The sequence below is a fragment of the Furipterus horrens genome, unplaced genomic scaffold (assembly GCF_987537825.1).
Source record: "Furipterus horrens unplaced genomic scaffold, mFurHor1.1.pri manual_scaffold_4, whole genome shotgun sequence".
Classification (NCBI taxonomy): Eukaryota; Metazoa; Chordata; class Mammalia; order Chiroptera; family Furipteridae; genus Furipterus; species Furipterus horrens.
In genome coordinates this window covers 30,892,031-30,909,888 of record NW_028327174.1, presented here as the reverse complement: position 1 = coordinate 30,909,888, position 17,858 = coordinate 30,892,031, and the positions used below count along the sequence as shown (strand labels likewise).

At 34.6% G+C, this 17,858-nt stretch overlaps 1 protein-coding gene across 1 annotated transcript in view; it reads right to left on the bottom strand.

Annotated features, from left to right (window-relative positions):
* Window positions 1-17,858, bottom strand: part of PLEKHA5 (pleckstrin homology domain containing A5) — a 203,067-nt gene that overhangs the window by 65,935 nt on the left and 119,274 nt on the right. Inside the window, exons 4-8 of the mRNA XM_090272891.1 lie at window positions 12,078-12,161; window positions 11,215-11,335; window positions 9,751-9,855; window positions 7,483-7,555; window positions 1,987-2,087 (exon numbers count right to left, since the gene is read on the bottom strand). Of these exons, the coding sequence (XP_090129017.1) occupies window positions 1,987-2,087; window positions 7,483-7,555; window positions 9,751-9,855; window positions 11,215-11,335; window positions 12,078-12,161 (484 nt within the window). The remainder of the gene's footprint in view (window positions 1-1,986; window positions 2,088-7,482; window positions 7,556-9,750; window positions 9,856-11,214; window positions 11,336-12,077; window positions 12,162-17,858) is intronic.

Sequence of the window (17,858 nt, the reverse complement as noted above, 5' to 3'; positions counted from 1 at the left end):
AGACCAAGTTGTAGCCATGACTCAGACATCATGCTCGCAATCTGTCATACGGGAATTTACGAGATGATGGCAAAGTTCCATACCTAGCTTTACAGTGCACAATTGTGTTCAACAATTGCCTATGAAGTTTCTACTTACCATGGTGATAAGCAGTAGCATCAATGTCAACCGATTTAGTAGTAAAAGTGGCTCATAAATTCAGAGGAAACAGTATTGCAAAAGAGAATTTGAAACAGAAATTACTATCCTTGTTATAGATAAAATTTAAATTAAGTCAAATAATTACAGAGAAAATACACTTAACAGTCCATTTTATTGTTATTTCAACAATCAAGTGTTTTTTCAAGAGTCCAGAAACACAACAAAATGTCCTATGAATGGTACAAGTTCAACAAACATTTGCTAAATTAATAAGCTAAAAATTTTAAACCCACGGCCAAATAACAGTGTTAGTATTACTATGTATAGTACTTTATAAAGATATTGTTTTAAGTTATCATCATTAAGCTTTGTTATTAAAATAATTGTTTCTCGCCCTGGCTGCTGTGGCTCAGTGGACTGAGCATCGGTCTGGGAACCAAAAGGTCGATGGTTCAATTCCCAGTCAGGGCACATGCTTGGGTTTCAGGCACATCATCAATGTTTCTCTCCCTCTTTCTCTCTCCCTGCCCCTCTCTCAAAAACTAAATTTAAAATCTTAAAAAAAAAATTTATTTTTCTCCAGTAACACTATTAATGAAATTTATTGAAGCTATTCCCCTCTCATCCACAGGTCTTTGTTCAAATTTTGTCTTATCATTGAGACCATCCATCATCTCTGCCACCCTGATACCTTTCCTGCTTTTTTTTCTATACTGTAACTTAGCAAAAGTTTTCAATCACCCAGCCCAAGTGTTCTTTAAAAGTAAATGCAAAGTTACAAAATAGTCATGGGGCTGTAAAGAAAAGCATAAGGAATATAGTCAATAATTTTGTAATAACTAGGTATGCAGCCAGTTGGGTGCTGGAGATATCGCAGGGAGCACTATGTCATATGTGTGGCTATATAACCACTAAGCTGTGTACCTGAAATGAATACAAAATAAAATTGAAAGCAAACTGTTAAAAAAATAAATAAATAAAAAATAAAAAAGGTAGATGTGTTTTAAAAATTAAACCAATTTTATAGCGGTATAAACCTTTTCATTGTTAAATAACAGCATGTTACCCTTATTTCCCCCCTTCCCCTTTAAAAGAAAAGTTTACATTAAACCCGTTAGAGTTAATTTAAAACCGACTTAAAAAAAGAGGTGACTGCTAAAACGTATTTCAGCCAAAATGTAAAGCAAAGAATGCAGCATGGTTTTTGAAAACAAAAAGTAGCCAACTGAGCATTACAGTGGCCTCTCACTTAAGGGCATTCCCCAAACCAGTGAATCACAGGGATGGGTGAGTGGTGTCAGTCAAGGGGGTGGGGCTATGGTGGTATTCAGGTCTACGTGATCTAACAATCAATTTTACATCACAACTTCAATATTCTCTCAAAAGTACCTGATATTCACGATGTACTTAGCCTAAAAATCTCTGCAAATATTCTATAAGATCATAACTGTACATACATTATGTTTAAAAAGTTATTGTTTCTTATAGTATTCTCTCCCCCAAGTTTGTTAGAAAAAATTCAAACATACAGTAACCTTTAAAAATTGGTAAAATTATCACCAGGACACCTACAACTATATTTGTGAATTATTAGCATTTTATCATATTTGCTTTGTCTAGAACCATTTGAAAGCATAAATAAAGACACTTGGCCCCCAACTATTTGAACAGGTCCTTCCTAATTAAAGGAACACTCTCCAAATCAACCATAAGACTATTAATAAATTTTAAATATAAAAATGACTGTAACTGAAGTAACTTTTTGTAATGTATGGCTCAATATCCATTTTCTAATCAATGGAAGATTCAAGCACAGAATTAAAGAGTATATGACTATTTCCTTACCTTAAAAGCATATTTGCGATTAATGTGATCCTCAGAGGTAAGCAGAGCTATCTGAAAACTAGGTAATAGTATGCTTCCCAAGATACCCTCTTCTTTCTCATCTAAGAAGTAAATGAACATATAACTATAATTTTAAATGTCTTCATGGAGCAGAATAAAACTTCCCAGAATTTATTTTGACAAAATCAAAAGGTTCTTATATATACATAAAAACAGCATACCTTTGTTTGGCATATATACTGAATTTTACAAAGCCTTTGACATATGATTTACTGAAAATATATTAGCCATATAAGCAATGACACATAACTTTATAAAATTAATCTGCCCACATTTCTATGAGGATTTAAATGCCCAACAAGTTTGAGCCCAGATAAATGCACAGCTCCCTTGCTCACATCCTTCAGTCTTGGCTCAGATGACTTAGTAGTAAGACATTCCTTTACCCATTTTAAACCACCTCCCTCCATAGCCATCCCATGGCCCTTGCTTCTGTCTAGAACTTTACCACACCCACCCTCAATACCTCTGACACACAGTATGTTTTAGTTATTTATCATCTCTCTCTCTTCCCCCAATAGAATGTAAATTCCCTTAGTAGATGCTCAGAAAAATTTTAATAAATATATATGCAAATAATATATTGTAAACTATCTATAAAAATTCTATGCTTTTTAAAATGTATAACCCCGAAGGTTTGCTTTTTCCAGTCATTCTAAAACACAATGAAGTTACGGGAATAAGTTACAGGCCTATAAGACAAGCACATAAAATCAACTTAGGAAAATGATTAAACATTAATCTTGGCATAGTACAGATTCACATTATTAACTTTCTGCATGGGGGCAGAGATATTTATAAAACCTGAAATATATAGCTCCTTGTTAGAGACCCATAAGATAAATTAATAAAGATATGCATTAGGCCAATGAGCTCATCAATAAGGAAAACCGTAAGAAATAACTTTTTTTACTCTGCTTGCCATGCTTTTCTAATTATCATAAACTTAACACAGGATTTTTGCCCTCATTTCTAGAATATATGGTGAACTTCCAAGAAATAAGCTGCATTAGATAGATGTTATTTCTATAGCTTTTCTCAGAACAATGGAACACAATTTTGCTTCTAGTATTCAGGTGTAGTCCACAAAAAGAAAGAATAAACAGAAGTGCAGATTTAGTCTAAAAGGTAAAAAAAAAGAAGATACAAAGCACTCATCAATTATAGCGGATATGACAATTTAAAAGAATGAGTCACATTCTAATTTAAATCCAATTTTATGTTTGTATAAAGCATCTAATCAGAAACAGCTCATGAAGTCATCTGTAGTAAAAAAAAAAATTACCAAATAACATATTCTTCTTTGTCACATCACTGGAAAAACTGACTTTCCTAAAGTTATTTCAGAATATGCAGAGGCACAGGGTTACCACGGATTATTTCCCATCCAGCTACTAAGTAGCTGTGGGGTCTCAGGTAAGTTACTGATGCTGTGTATCTGTTTCACCAACCATCAAACCGAGAACAGGACATACCTCAAAGAACTGTTGTGAGGGTTCAATCAGATAACAGACATAACAATAATGCACTCTGCCTGTATCAAGTGTTTAATGAATATTGCCATTGTTATATAAAATTAAAGAAACTGCATATAAAAACTGTCAAATGGCCATTCTAAGGGCTCTTCACTAGATTCTTTGTACGATCCTAATCAGCGCGTTCTCCTGGTTGGTTGCCTCTCAAGCCTAACCTAAGTAACTGTCTTACCTTCTATCGCCCAGAAGGTATCATATACCACCAAGCCAAGGGCAGGTAGTGTACCATGGTTACAGAGTGAACAAACTCTCTGCGGGGCTCAGCCGGGCCTTTTTAGACTGCACAGCACCCCAGCGGCTCCCCCTGCCCATGCAGCTTCCTTCCTGTCCCTGGCCCCCAGGACACTCCCCCATAAGCCTCTGGCACATTAATCGCCATCACAAAGCTTGCTTCCTGGGGAACACTACCTGAGACAGGAACCAAAGACGCTCATCATTTTACTACATTCAAGTGACATTTACGTCCCCCACTTCTACTTGGTTTTAAAGATGTCTAAGAACAAGACAAGGAATACATATAAACTTACAGACTGAAATATTATTACTGATTTTCGTTCCTCACCTACAATACGTCAGCACTTTATTAATTGGTCTCTTGGCTTCTAGTTTAAGTGCTAGGGTGATTTTGCTAAAATGTACACTCAATCCTGTTATTCTTCTTGCATTCAGGCAGAGTTTAATCTCATTACGATGGAAAACAAGCTCCTTTTATGCCTTGATCTACTTTTTAGCCTTTACTCCCTGGCTAGGTCTTCAGACATAACTTTCATTCCAGCAATAAAAGCCCTAGATGTAACTTTACAAATATGCCATGTTCACTCATCCTAAATCCTTGGTCTAGATCACTCTTCTTTCCCAATCCGTTCCTTGTACAGGTCTGCCTAACTCTCACTCAACATAACTGAACACTATGACATTCTTTTTACCTATTAAGATATCTGACACATCAAAAGAGCCCACTGCTACTTACCACTGTAGTCTAGACTATCATAATTTCTACACAATAGCTCCTAATAGCCTCTGCTTCCTTCCCCTTTATTATAACCCATTCTCCAATAGCAACCTGAATCACTCCTAATGCTTAAAAACATCCAATTGTTTCCTTCCAGGCTTTTGGCAGAATCAAATTCCAATAAAGTCCCACATCAGTGGGATCGCCACTTCTCCCATCCCTCTCCTTCCCTACTGCCTGCCCATCAGCTCCGTACACTGGTTTCTTTCTGCTCCTTCGCAACATTTCACTTTCCTACCTGAGAGCCTTTCCCTCTTGCTCCTCCTGCCTGGAATACTGTGCTCAGTCTAGCTCCTCCTTGTAATTCAGACCTTGTTACTTAAAATATCAGCTCAGAGTATCAATCCAAAGAGACCTTTCTCCCAGGCCCATCTTTCACAATATGACCATACTATCCTAAAAGCACCTAGAATGGGTTTCTTTACTTATTAACTATCTCTCTGACCTCTCTACTATGTAATCTTCATGAGAATTCTCTCACTGCTGTTTTGACAGCACCTGAAATAAAGCAGGCCCTGCTCAATAAAAATCTGGTGAATGAATTAAGTCCCATGGTAAGCTTTGTCGATAGACCGACTACAGGATAGAGCAATCTATGTGATTTATCTCAGTTGGTTCGAGATCTGCCAGCTATATTGCAAAGAGCAGTAGGAACTTCCATCTGGTATGGGTTACCAACCTATTGTAAAAAGTATAACTAACTTATTTTCTTTGCCTTATTTTTCCTATCTGTAAAACACGAACTGATCTATCAAAAAACTCTGATGGCACACTCCATGGGTTAGTATACTAGGTGCTTTGAGAGATATATAAAAATCAACGAGATCAATGTATCAGGCACACAGGAGAAGAGATCTGGGTGGCACTGAACACTGGTGGTTAAGAGAAGTGCCTGGGTGCAAAGTCTGGCTCTGACACGTACTAGTGGTGAGACCTCCGGCAACCAAATTGACCTCGCTGTCCCGTAGTTTCCTTTTGTGTAAATGGGCATAAGATTTCCCACCTTATCAGATGGCTGTGAGAATGATGAAATAGATCATCTGTGTTACGGTGCTCAGCATATAGTAAACACTAAAAAAAATGTAACCTATTATGATCACCTCACTAAAATCTGATAGTTATGTAAAACCTGACATTTCCTGTCGATGAAATAGTACAAGTATATAGTACGATATACTTCAACCATCTGAAGAACAGAAATGAGTTAAATGGTATTTCTTTCCCTTCTACATTTTCTTTCTTTTACTTTTTTTTTTTTTTTTTTTAATAATATGGTTCTGGAGAACCATATTAAAATTATTAAATACAATGCATAGAAAATGTACATAAACAATAATAAAGAATCTCATATTCAACATAGCTTACTTTTCTCAAATTAGGTTAAAAGTTTTTTTCTATTTTAATAAAAGTGATAATGAGCATGTTACCATAAATAATAATAGTAATAGCAAATTACAAGGAATTCAGTGTTGGTTTGTTTTTTATTTTTGTAGCACATTAAGAAATTTTACATGAGAAGTAGTAATCAAAAATATTCTTGTTCTTATTTAAAGATCTAAACAGTCTATAAATACACTGAAAAAGAGAAGAAAGTACAAATTATAAGCTTGGGAATAATTCCTGAGTTATAGCTTCTGACTTTTCTGAAAGAGTGGGCAAAACTTAAGGAAAATTATAGAGCAAGCCTGGCACTTAACTAAAGTTAATACCACAGTCACGACCTGCCTATCATCTCTATGACCAAATGGCATTTTATAGGTTTGGTGAATTCTGACTCCGCAGTGCTTCTCAACCACAGTTAGCTATGGTGGTAGTGGTGGTGGTGGGGCAGATGATGACTGTAAGTCTGGTAATTTCAAAATCTGAAGGTTAATATGCATTATTATTGCTTTGATGGATGACCACAGAATTTTAACACACTTTTTGAGGGGTATAATCACAAAGTACATTTTAAAACTGCTAAATAGGTTCTAAGATCCTATTATATCTTGGCATACATTTATCTAGAAAAGTTATAAATTACCAATTACATGTTGACAATCTAATTCTTTAGTGACTGTTTCCAATCAGACTTTAAAGTAGGGAAGAAGTGGCTGTCCAGATTCATGATTCTATATTATAGCTGAAACAGATTTCTACAGAAAGCATAGCCTATGTACTCCTTTCACTGTTAGATACCAATTTTGTGGTACCTAACAGACCCATAGGGGACACGAACAGAGACTGACTTAAAGCTGTATTAATAACTTACTAACCAGAAAATATCAAAGAAAGGAGTTTATGATATTCAAACAGGATAAATAAAGATTGTTACTCCATACCTAAGATAATACCTATACTTCCTCTCCACCAACAGTGATAGCCTGGTATGTATCCTTTCCACAACTTTCTCCATGTTTCAGGGAGCTGTCATTGTTTAAAAAAGGCAAGGGACAGCTGGGGTTCATAACGAATACATTTCTTTGTAATTATTATTATTTTTCTGCCAATACATCATAGTAGTCTTTGATAATCTAAAATCATTTGCAGTGGAGAATTGGGTGTTTGGTGAATCTACAGCTAGATCTGAAAAAGCTGACACATAAAAAGAATTTCATCAAACTAATGCTATTTATCTATCAGGGACTGTAGTCAAGGATAACCCGGGAAGAGTGAAAATTCATATGCTCTTTACACACAACAAATCATCAGATTACAGATTAACCTGTCTGAAGCACTACAGTGTATTGTCTTCCATCCTACCTCAATTACTCAGTATTGCATGACAATGAAGAAAAGACTTTCTTGCTACTGTTCATTGATATAAAATAACAGAAAGAATTGAAATGTTTTTCTTTAAAAAACTGCTCCATACTTACAACACACTAAGACAACTGATGGTAAACTCACCTCTATAATAAAAAAGACAAAGGTCAGAGAGCACGAACCAGCGTTTCTTCCATAGCTTCATGCCAGTACTGTCCTGCATTGAATCAGCATATTAAGTAATTGTTCTTTTCATTTCAGAAAACTAAAACTCATTTCTGGTCCACTTATTTAAAATATGTTTTAAAAAGGAGATGTGCTTGATATATGCTAATAGAAACGTAACTAAAAAGCCAACCAAATTTTGGGGCAGTTTTCTAAGGACTTGTATCATATTAAGATATTCCAAAGTACACTGGTCTCTGAAGGGTAATACTCTCATGTAAAAGAAATACTGATGAAGCAATCTGAATTGGTAAGATATTTTTAAGCAATGTGAAATTCACTCTACTAAACACACATCTGCTGGCATGAGGATAATGTAACCATGAAGCAATACGTGCATTCTGGTAAACTAGATTATGTTAATCTTCAACGAGAAGAAGAAAAAAAAACATGTGAGTTGAAATTATTCCAAAGGTAATATGATTTAAAATGACTGTGCTAAAGGAACCTTAGCGTACAAATACATTTCATAAACATTTTTCTTCTTACCTATACAGTTTGCATGTTGCTCGTCCTGCAGAAAAGAGTGCCTATTTGGCAGTTCTTTCTAAGGTACTTAGTTTATAAAAACAGCAATTACAACTTTAATAAAAATTATCTTCCACATTTCCCACATGCAATAAGGCAAAGCGGCAAGAGAATATGAAACAAGAACACCAAAAAAATTAAAAGAAAGAAAAAAAAGAGAGACCAGCTTGGGTGTGCATTGGCCAATACTTCTTAATTTATTTCTGCTTGTGACCATTATTTAATAATGACTTTAGAACTAAGAAAAATTATGTAGGTAAACATCTTTTTGAAGTAAAAGATTTATCCTGAAAACTGACAGCTATACCAAAGAAAGAACAAAATATTTAAATGGTATGTATTATTTTCAATTTTCTAATTCGTCTCTTGCTTTAGTATAAATACTTTCAAAAGTTTAGATGTTTAAGCAGCACTGCAAACAAATATTCTCTGTAAGTCATAAACACTCATGATAGAGAAATTGGTAACACTTCTGCAATACTAAATTAATAAAGGGATCAAGATATAAGAAGAGGAATCATTTTAAATAACGAGTTCCATAACTTCTATAAGGCCCAAGATTGCCGTGAGCTATTTGCACATAATGTGGTCTTATTAGAAAGTCTAGTTTAAAAAATCTTTTAGCTTGGGTACATTTAAATATCAGATGGTTAAAATATAGTAAATGATTTTAAGGTGGTTGTCTTCCAATACATTAGCTTGGCTGCCACCAGCTTTCAGAGGGAACAATGTCTAATGAATGCTTCATATCAAATTCATTATGAATTTTACTGAATATAATTATTAGGTCATCTGAAAGCAATAAGCAATATTTGACAGGAGAAATATGCGCCACCAATAACTATTACTTTAACTTGTTCACTGTTATCTGTATAAACGTAGAATCAGAGAGACAGAACAAAGACAGATAAAGATCTTGAATGCCAAATATATCGTCAACTCAGATATCTGGCCGCCCCTTATCTGAAACCCAGCTGCACACTAGAATTAAAAAAGAGAAAACAAGAGCCTACAAGCAGTCAAAATAGATGTCACAAAGCCCTATGTACATGCGTCCTTGCTAATTAATTATAAAACTAGTGACAAAGTTCCACAAAAGCTTAGTTATCAGGTTTTCCAGATAATTGAACAATATAAATTCAACTTGTCAGGGTGTCTGAGCGTGAACCATGTTTGAGCAAGCAGGAGAAGGAAAGAAAAAGAAAAAAGAAAAAAATAACAACAAAAACAAAGAACATAGAAGCAAACATCTGAAAAAAAATCAGAAAAATTTTAAATTATGATCAGACGTCTCTATAAATTAAAGCACCAAAGTATATGATTTTATATAAATAGAAAAATGAACAATATTTCTGTATAATTTTTAATTTAAAATTTTTTCTGCCTGTACAATTTTAGCATATTAATCCTAACATTTCATACAGTATATATTCAAATCTAGAAATACCTATAACAAACACACACAGTCTCTGTTCTAAGTTAACAGGCATAACTTTTTCATTCTTCATTGTTCCCCTAACACTCTTAGTGGTAATAAGAAGTGAAAAAATCTGGATGATTTCCATCTCATTATACGTAACTGTCTTAGGAACCATCAGCCAAAAAACATCGCTTTTTGATTCTGTCCTTTTTCTCCATCAAGTAGGAAGAAGAAATTACCTGTTTATAAAGCCAACCTCGTCTGACCACAGGTGCATTAGGATTCCTTTTAATTGAATTTGATCTCTTTCCAAAATTATGAACTTTTTTTGAAGCCCGTGAAGTCTAAATAGAAAAAAGCACAATGTGGTGTTACTGACTAGATATCGGAGTTTATTTTTCATCTTCACAATTTTAATCTCTTTCCAGATTCCTCTGAAACTCACAAGACTTAAGTCTTTTCAGATGAATTATTACAATCCTGCTTTTGCTGGCTTAGTTCTTTCAAGTGTAATAATTCTACACGAAGACTTTTTCCCCTAGGATATTACAAAAGGATACCAAGTTTTAGAATCTCTCCTTAAAATATGGATACACAATTTTTAAAAAGGCACCAGGTGTGGCAGTATTTTATCCTACCTTCTGTATAAATTAAATAAACCTTGAGTAAAAATTATTGATCAATCTTTAAGAAAAAATCAAAATGCAGAACTTTTTGCTTTATATCTGCATTTAATAGTGTTGTTTCAATTAAAGGAAGCTGGTATCAAGTCACAAGAGGAATACTCAGATATAAAATATAAACAAACATAACACATCAAGTTAAAACAAGACTGGAAGGATCTGCTTAATGTCAAGGACAACTCTGAACTTGAATGATACCAGACTGATGGTGTTTACTATATTCTTAAAAGTATACATTAAGGCAATAAAATCTTTTAAAATAGTGCTATGTTTAGCATAAAGATTTATTTTGGCACAATGGTACAGAAAAACTAAGAACCTGAATTTTAATTTCTGTATGAAAGTAAATAATAAAGTCATCTCTTATTTTTTAATAAGAATCTTTGGAAATCTGGCTTATTTCATTAGAATTTTGTTTTGTTTTGCTTAATACATTTTTTTGATAAATCTTAATTTACTTTTTAAAAAAATTATTTGTTTGTTTGTTTATTTATTTTTAGAGAGAGGGGAAAGGAGAAAGAGAGGGAAAGAAACATCACTGTGTGGTTGCCTCTCACTCACGCCCCCAACTGGGGACCTGACGTGCAACCTAGTCATGTGCCCTGACTGGGAATCAAACCATCAACACTTGGCTTAATTTACTTTTAATGCTTAAACAAAATATAAAACTAAAATGGTACAAAAAAATATATAAGGACCAGTCTACTTCTTTTCACCCCTGGGCACCAGCAATCAAATAACCCCTAGCCACAGCCCTCTAAGACAACCAGTATCCCCCGTGTGGATCTCTGTGTCTATCCATGTTAAAAAATGCAAGTCATTCAATGATTAAACTGTAATCTTATTACTTTATATTCCAAGCCAGTGCTTATGTCAATTACCTCAAGTGTAATTAGGTTCATGTAATAATAAAAATGAAGTGATTATTCTATAATTCTACAATCCATTAAGAGTAATAGTGAGATACTGACTACCAATTAAACCAGCTATCAGTAATTAACAGTAAGCAAAATAACTTACTCTGCCTACAGGGCTCAGTGGATGTACGGCGTAATCTGAAGTCATGTTATAGTTAGAAGCTTCATTTATCATACTTATAGGTCGTTCCTTCTTTTCTTCAGATGTCATAGCTGGGACAGTCCTGAAAATATATGTCAGAATGCTATAACTTGCTGTACGTGCAGAGTGCTTCACAACAAAGCTTATCCAGAGTTAACAATGTTGGTGTCCTACTTTCTCTGAAAAGTTGGATACTAGGTAGAGCTTAAATAAGCTCTAGAGTCAGGACTTAATATTTACAACTACTTTAAATATTACTAACACTTCTCCTAATTACAACATAAGTTAATATCATGTTTATTTTAATAATCACTATTACAGATATTCTACTTGGTCATCCACCCGGAAATCTGACAATTTAGTTACAAGTATTCTCTTATTGAAAACAATAACAATGATATCAATAACTAATATTTGCGAATAGATTTACAGTATACAATATTTTCACACATATTTCATTTGATGCTTATAAAAATCCTGAGAAAGGGTAATGACCACTATCTCCGATTTAAGGATGAGAAAACTGAACTCAAATTAGTTTCACAATCTGAACAAGTTTAGTTTCTGACCTACACCATGGGCTCTTGAACTATCTCTTTTTGAACTACTGGAAAAACATCTTCTGAAATTACATTCCTCATGAAAAAATTATTTTGTCATGCTTCTATACCACACAGAGTAAACAGATGTCGTTCTGTTATCATACTTGACTGCAAATATCCAGATAAAAAAGCTGTTTAATTGTACCGCATTAAATAAGGGTAAGCGCAATCTCAATGCTCCCTCCATTTTGCACAGAGCCATTCCATGGATGTTTTACTTACTGTTCATTCACTACAAAAATACAATTGTCTTGTGATGGTTGTCCTGTGACTGGATGTTTACAAGTCACTTTCCTTTCATTATGGCTGAAAGAGAAAAAAAAAGAAAATTTATGTACGTACTGTTATTATCACAGAAGTTTTTCTAATATTCTGGTAGCAAAATAGCCACTTCTTTATTTTGACATTAAAGTTTGTAAATAAAGGAAATGAAATTCAAACCCCCAGCTATTGAAATACATTTTTCCTACTATCTACTGTGTGTACACATGTAAATGCAACTTACAGTTTTACAATACAGATAAGCTCACCCCTCCAGTCTAACCTCAATTCTTTCTTCACACTGTCTTATGAACAAAGTAAAGTCGATATGTCTCCACAATCACTGCATTTTACATTTGATAGGTGGGCCACAGAGTTAAGTATGAGTATCTACCCACCTCCATTATTTTGTATTTCAATTTAAGCACCTGACGCCAAATTCACATATATAAAAAATTAACAGTACTACTATATGGGCACTAGCACATTAAAAAATAGACAGTACCACCCGGTCAGGTGGCTCTGTTGGTTAGGTCGTCATCCTGTACACCAGAAGGTTTGAACCCAATTCAGGGTACATACAGGAAGCAACACATGGATGTTTCTCTTTCACATCAACATGTGTTTTTCTCTTTCAGATCAATAAACATATCCTTGGGTGAGGATTAAAAAAAAGACAGTATCACTTGAGCAATAATTTATGATGTTTTAGTTTTACAAAATAAATGTTATATAAATAATGTAATGAGATTGATTTTTGTGACACTTGAAAATGTGCTATAAAAAATGGAATCTGAAGGCGAAAACAAAACCTTAAATATAATGTACAAATGACAATAGAAATCCGTCGTCGGCAGCCGTCCGTCTCGAGAGACGATGGTGTAGCTTCTCAAGAGTCTATCTGCACCGCCGAGAATGGCTGTGCAGTCCGACTCGGGAGTGACATCGTATCTGTCTCCTCCCGTGTTGAATCGACATCTTGTGATGACGCTGAAGCTACAGAGCCTGGGCAGGGTGATATGGAGGGTCTGCTGTTGCCCATGCAGCAGACCCCCCCTCTCTTCGCAGCTGAAGGGTCCAAGGGAAAGACGGAGTCAATACAGCTTGGCTTCAGGTGCGCCGCAGGAGTTGCCGGTGTTGACTACAACGTCAAACCGCCTTAGGGACTCCGGCTCCGGATTTTCTGTCAGGGTTTACTCCCTTAGCCTTTCCCCTGAAGAGGTATGCCGCAAGGCAGCGGAGGTTTTTTGGAGTCAGAGTTTTCCTTCTCTGATGTACCCTGACTGGAAGATCGAACCAGCGACACTTAGCTCGCAGGCCGACGCTCAATCCACTGAGCTAAACCAGCCAGGGCCCAACAATAGAAATAAAGAAAAATAAATCTACTTGTTGTTTGATGAAAAATATTTTGCTTTTAATTAAAGGATGACTTTTTCTTTTTCTTTTTTTGGAGAATAAGATCTTTGCGTAAAAAATACTATTCTCTCAAGGTTGGGTGATAAGGTTAGGTCTCCTACTGTCTTCTTAAAATGAGAGTAGAAAAAAAATCCCAAATTACCTATTTAATCCCAAATATTAGATGCCCAAAATAATATGCAATATATGTTGACAATAATAAATAACACATATCATTTGAAAATTAGTAGTTTTCCAGAGGATCATCTATAAAACAACCTATCATATGTATGCCTGACCTTACAGAATTTACTGTCATTACAGAGAAAACTTTCAAGATGTTATATTGAATACTGCTTTTTAACTTAAAAGATTATTACATATGCTCTGGATTTCTGGAACTATATAACCACAAGCCACAAGCTTTCTGGCAAACTTTAGATACTTAAGTTCCTTTTCCATACCCTAAGTTCCATTAATATTTTATTGGTAACTCAGTACTTGAAATTCTAGCCATTAAATAAAACTAAAACCACATAGGAGAGGAAGTACAGATATAGTTTCTAAATACATATTGACTAATGTATGAATGACTGATGGAATATAATGTGTTTCTATTATTTCTTTAGTTCACTGGCCTACTAAGCACACAGGACTACTAAATCATCAGCTTCCTGTGGTGGTTTGTCTTTATACAAATACTGAATAGGTGTTAAGATTTGGTTGGTTTTATATATCTATTTGGAAAACATATGTAAGTGACTTGCTTACCTGCTGATTTAAAAATAAATAGTGGAACCTAAGCTCTCATGTGGGATATGAGTTTATGTAATAAGCAATAAATTGGTAACAGAAGAACTAAAGAAGTGTAACCTCTGGAGATTAAGTGGGAAATACTGAAATGCTCAAACATGATGAATAATTATGAATATATTAAGGTATGTAAATTATGACATTTAAATAGTGTAAAACACTATGGGAAAAGGAGCGTAAAGTAACCTGTGATAAGGGATTAGACACTTCAATAATGAGAAAAGCTTCTTCTTTTTCCCTTAAAGCTTCTCCTAGGGAAGGAGCATTAAAGAGCTAGAGCTGGTTGAGTGATAGAACAGAAATATGTAAATTCGTTTTATAAAAACCAATACTGCACAAAGAAAACAATCAACCTTTTATGTGTTGCATTAGTGCCCTATGCTACGTCATTTTACCTGGAATACAGTAGACTCTACTCCTAATATTCTAGATGCTCTAATTATAACAACGAGGCTCTGCAATAATTATCAAGCTAAGAGACTACAGTGATATCCTGAACACTAAATAGATGTGAGTGCCCATTAGACAAGGATGTAGGACAGTGAAAAAATTTAATTAATGAATGATTAAAATGGAGTTCAAACATTGTCTTCCCCAAAAGTGGATACTATTTCAATTAACATTTTTATCATCACAACTTAAAGTATAACTAAAGGAAAATCACAGTATTCCATCTTAGTTAAAAGACCAGTGACTAAAACCAACATAAAATATGAATATATTTACATTTTTATTTTACTAATTAATGTTCTGGTATTGAATTAACATAATTCATATGAAATCTACAAGGACACAATGGAAGTCTTTTATTTTTTAATAAGATAATCTAATTGCTAACATAAAGTAAACAAATGTTTATTCATTTGTTCTGACTCACACAACACTCCTAAAGTCTGGCTCTTGGGTACTAACTTAAAAACACATGTAATATATTTTCTAAAATGGTAAATCCCAAAATCTGAACAATGATGCATTTTAAGTTACAGTTATTCAAGATTACTGGGTTTCTATAAAATTCAAATTCAGAAGAGTAAGATTATACAGGCAATTAGAATAAAAATTTGTCATCCCCTATAACACAACATACTTGCCAACTTGAAAAAAACAGAGTAATGGTTTCTAATCATTTCATCAAAAATTAAACTAAATGAAAATTATGACATAACAAAGTATCAATTCCAGTCTTAACTGTATAAACATGATAATTTTCCACTACATAACAGGACTGTCCATCCTCACAGCTCTTAGGCAAATGTATTTTATATACATTTTTAGACATCTAAAATTTTATTTAAAATATATTTCAAAATTATTACTTCTTATTATAATGGCCTTTACACTTCATTTTTATATGTTGCATTTTTAAGTACAATACTGGTAAAGGATAAACAAAATTTCTGAATCATTCACAAAAACTAAAAATGAGTTAAATAAATACTGACAGTCAATAAACAAAATTAATGTACATGAAATCCAAATGAGCCTTTCTGGAAAAAAATAATCCACAAAGGCATCTGTTAATGTATAGAATTTTTTTAATACCTAATACATTTATCTAATACATTAATTCTTTAAGATGTGTAGCAACCGGGCACTGTGGGAGGTGACTGGCCCGCTGTTAAGTATCAAGTCATGACCACTGTCCTTGGCACAAAGGAATGCCTTCGGGGGATGTCAGGGATGAGAGCGACACCCAACCTTTCCTCAATTCAACTGGTTTGTTTCCTGCCTTATTTACAAAGCATATGATTTCATCCTACACTTGCCATCCTTTGTGTAGCCCACAAGTTTTTGTTTTTTGTTTTTTGAAGGGCCTCAAAATTTACATCAGGAGCAGTAGTGTGTTCCACCGTGATTCATATAATTTGAACATCACATAAATTTCGTTACTTGTTTATGCACGATCTTGTCTGTGAAAAACTCTAGTGAATGCAGAAAACTGCCCAACAGAATTCCGGCCACAAGGGAGTACACACGTCGCACATCCGTACAACTTCAAACATCTATCAGCTACTTGAGTTCATTGCCTATTTTATGAAACACTCATCCATACACAGTGTCACAACTTTCTGTCTGATTTCACGTAACTCTACTTCTAACACTTCCCAGTAACTCACAAGCTGAAACTCTTCCAATGTCCATTTCCATGAGCAAACTGCAGGTCATTTTCAAGGCAGTATTTTTGTATATCCTACCCATTAAACACGTGTGAAACTTCAACCACTTTTATTAGGTTCCTATGTTTATTTGTATGCATGACTAATGAACTTTTTGAGTGATAGGATCCTAAAACCTATTTTCCACAGAAACCCCATGCTTTTTTCACTGCCTGATTTTTTTACAGTGGGATGATTTTTAGGAACACATGTGCTGTGTTATAGCAACACTGACTGTACTACTATATTAAGAAGTAACATACCTCTACGCTATTAGAAATACATTTGAAGCTTTGCTAGACAAGGTGTCATATTTAAAATCCTTGCCAGGGATTTTATGCATTTCATAAATGAAAAAGGAAAATTGGAAGATAACAGTTTTATATAAATTTGTGTTTCTAGAAGAATACTTATAAAGAAGGGATAACATTCAGGTCTTGATATAAAACATACTTATGGTCACAGAATACACTAATTCCCATCTTGTCTCTGAACTCACTGTGGCATAGAAAGAGGTCCAAACTTTTCTAAATATAATGCTAGGTATTCACATACTCTTTCTTCCAGACATCTGTCTGTGACATTTTAACGTATAAGTTTAGATCAGTGGTTCTCAACTGGGAATTATTTCATCTTCCAGGAGACATTTGGAAATACCTGGTAATATTTTTGAACAGCACAACTGGGAAATCCTACTGGTAGGTACTGGGTACAGGCCAGGAAGCTGCTAAGCATCTTACAATGAGCAGAACAGTTTTCAACATGAAAGAAGTATCCAGGTCAAATGTCAATAGGGCTGATGCTGGGAAACTCTGAACTACGCTTGTAGTCCTATAATGATTAACTCTATAAAGAATAAGCTACATTTATTATGTCTCTAGAGACAATGGAGGATGCAGGAAATAATGGCCGTTCTGAGTACAGGTTCTGGAATCAGAATACCTAGATGAATCCCAGCTCCCCCATTTACTAGCTATGCGATGACCTTAGGCAAGGTACTTACCTCTCCATGCCTCAATTCCCTCAATTTTTTAAAATTTATTTATTTATTTATGTTTAGAGAGGGGAAGGAAGGGAGGGAGAGAAACATCAATGTGTGGTTGCCTCTCTAGCGCCCCCAAATGGGGACCTGGCCTGTAGCCCAGGCATGTGCCCTGACTGGGAATCAAAGTGACGACCGTTTGGTTCACAGGCCAATGCTCAATCCACTCAGCCACACCTAGCCAGGGCTCAATTTCCTCAATTTAATAACAGTAGTTATGTTACAGGTAGTTGGTTAAGTTCTTCAGCACCGTCCTATGTACTGGATATAGTAGTGCACAAAAGAAACAAACAAACAAAAAATCCTTGCTCTCATGGAACTTACTTTCCAATGGAG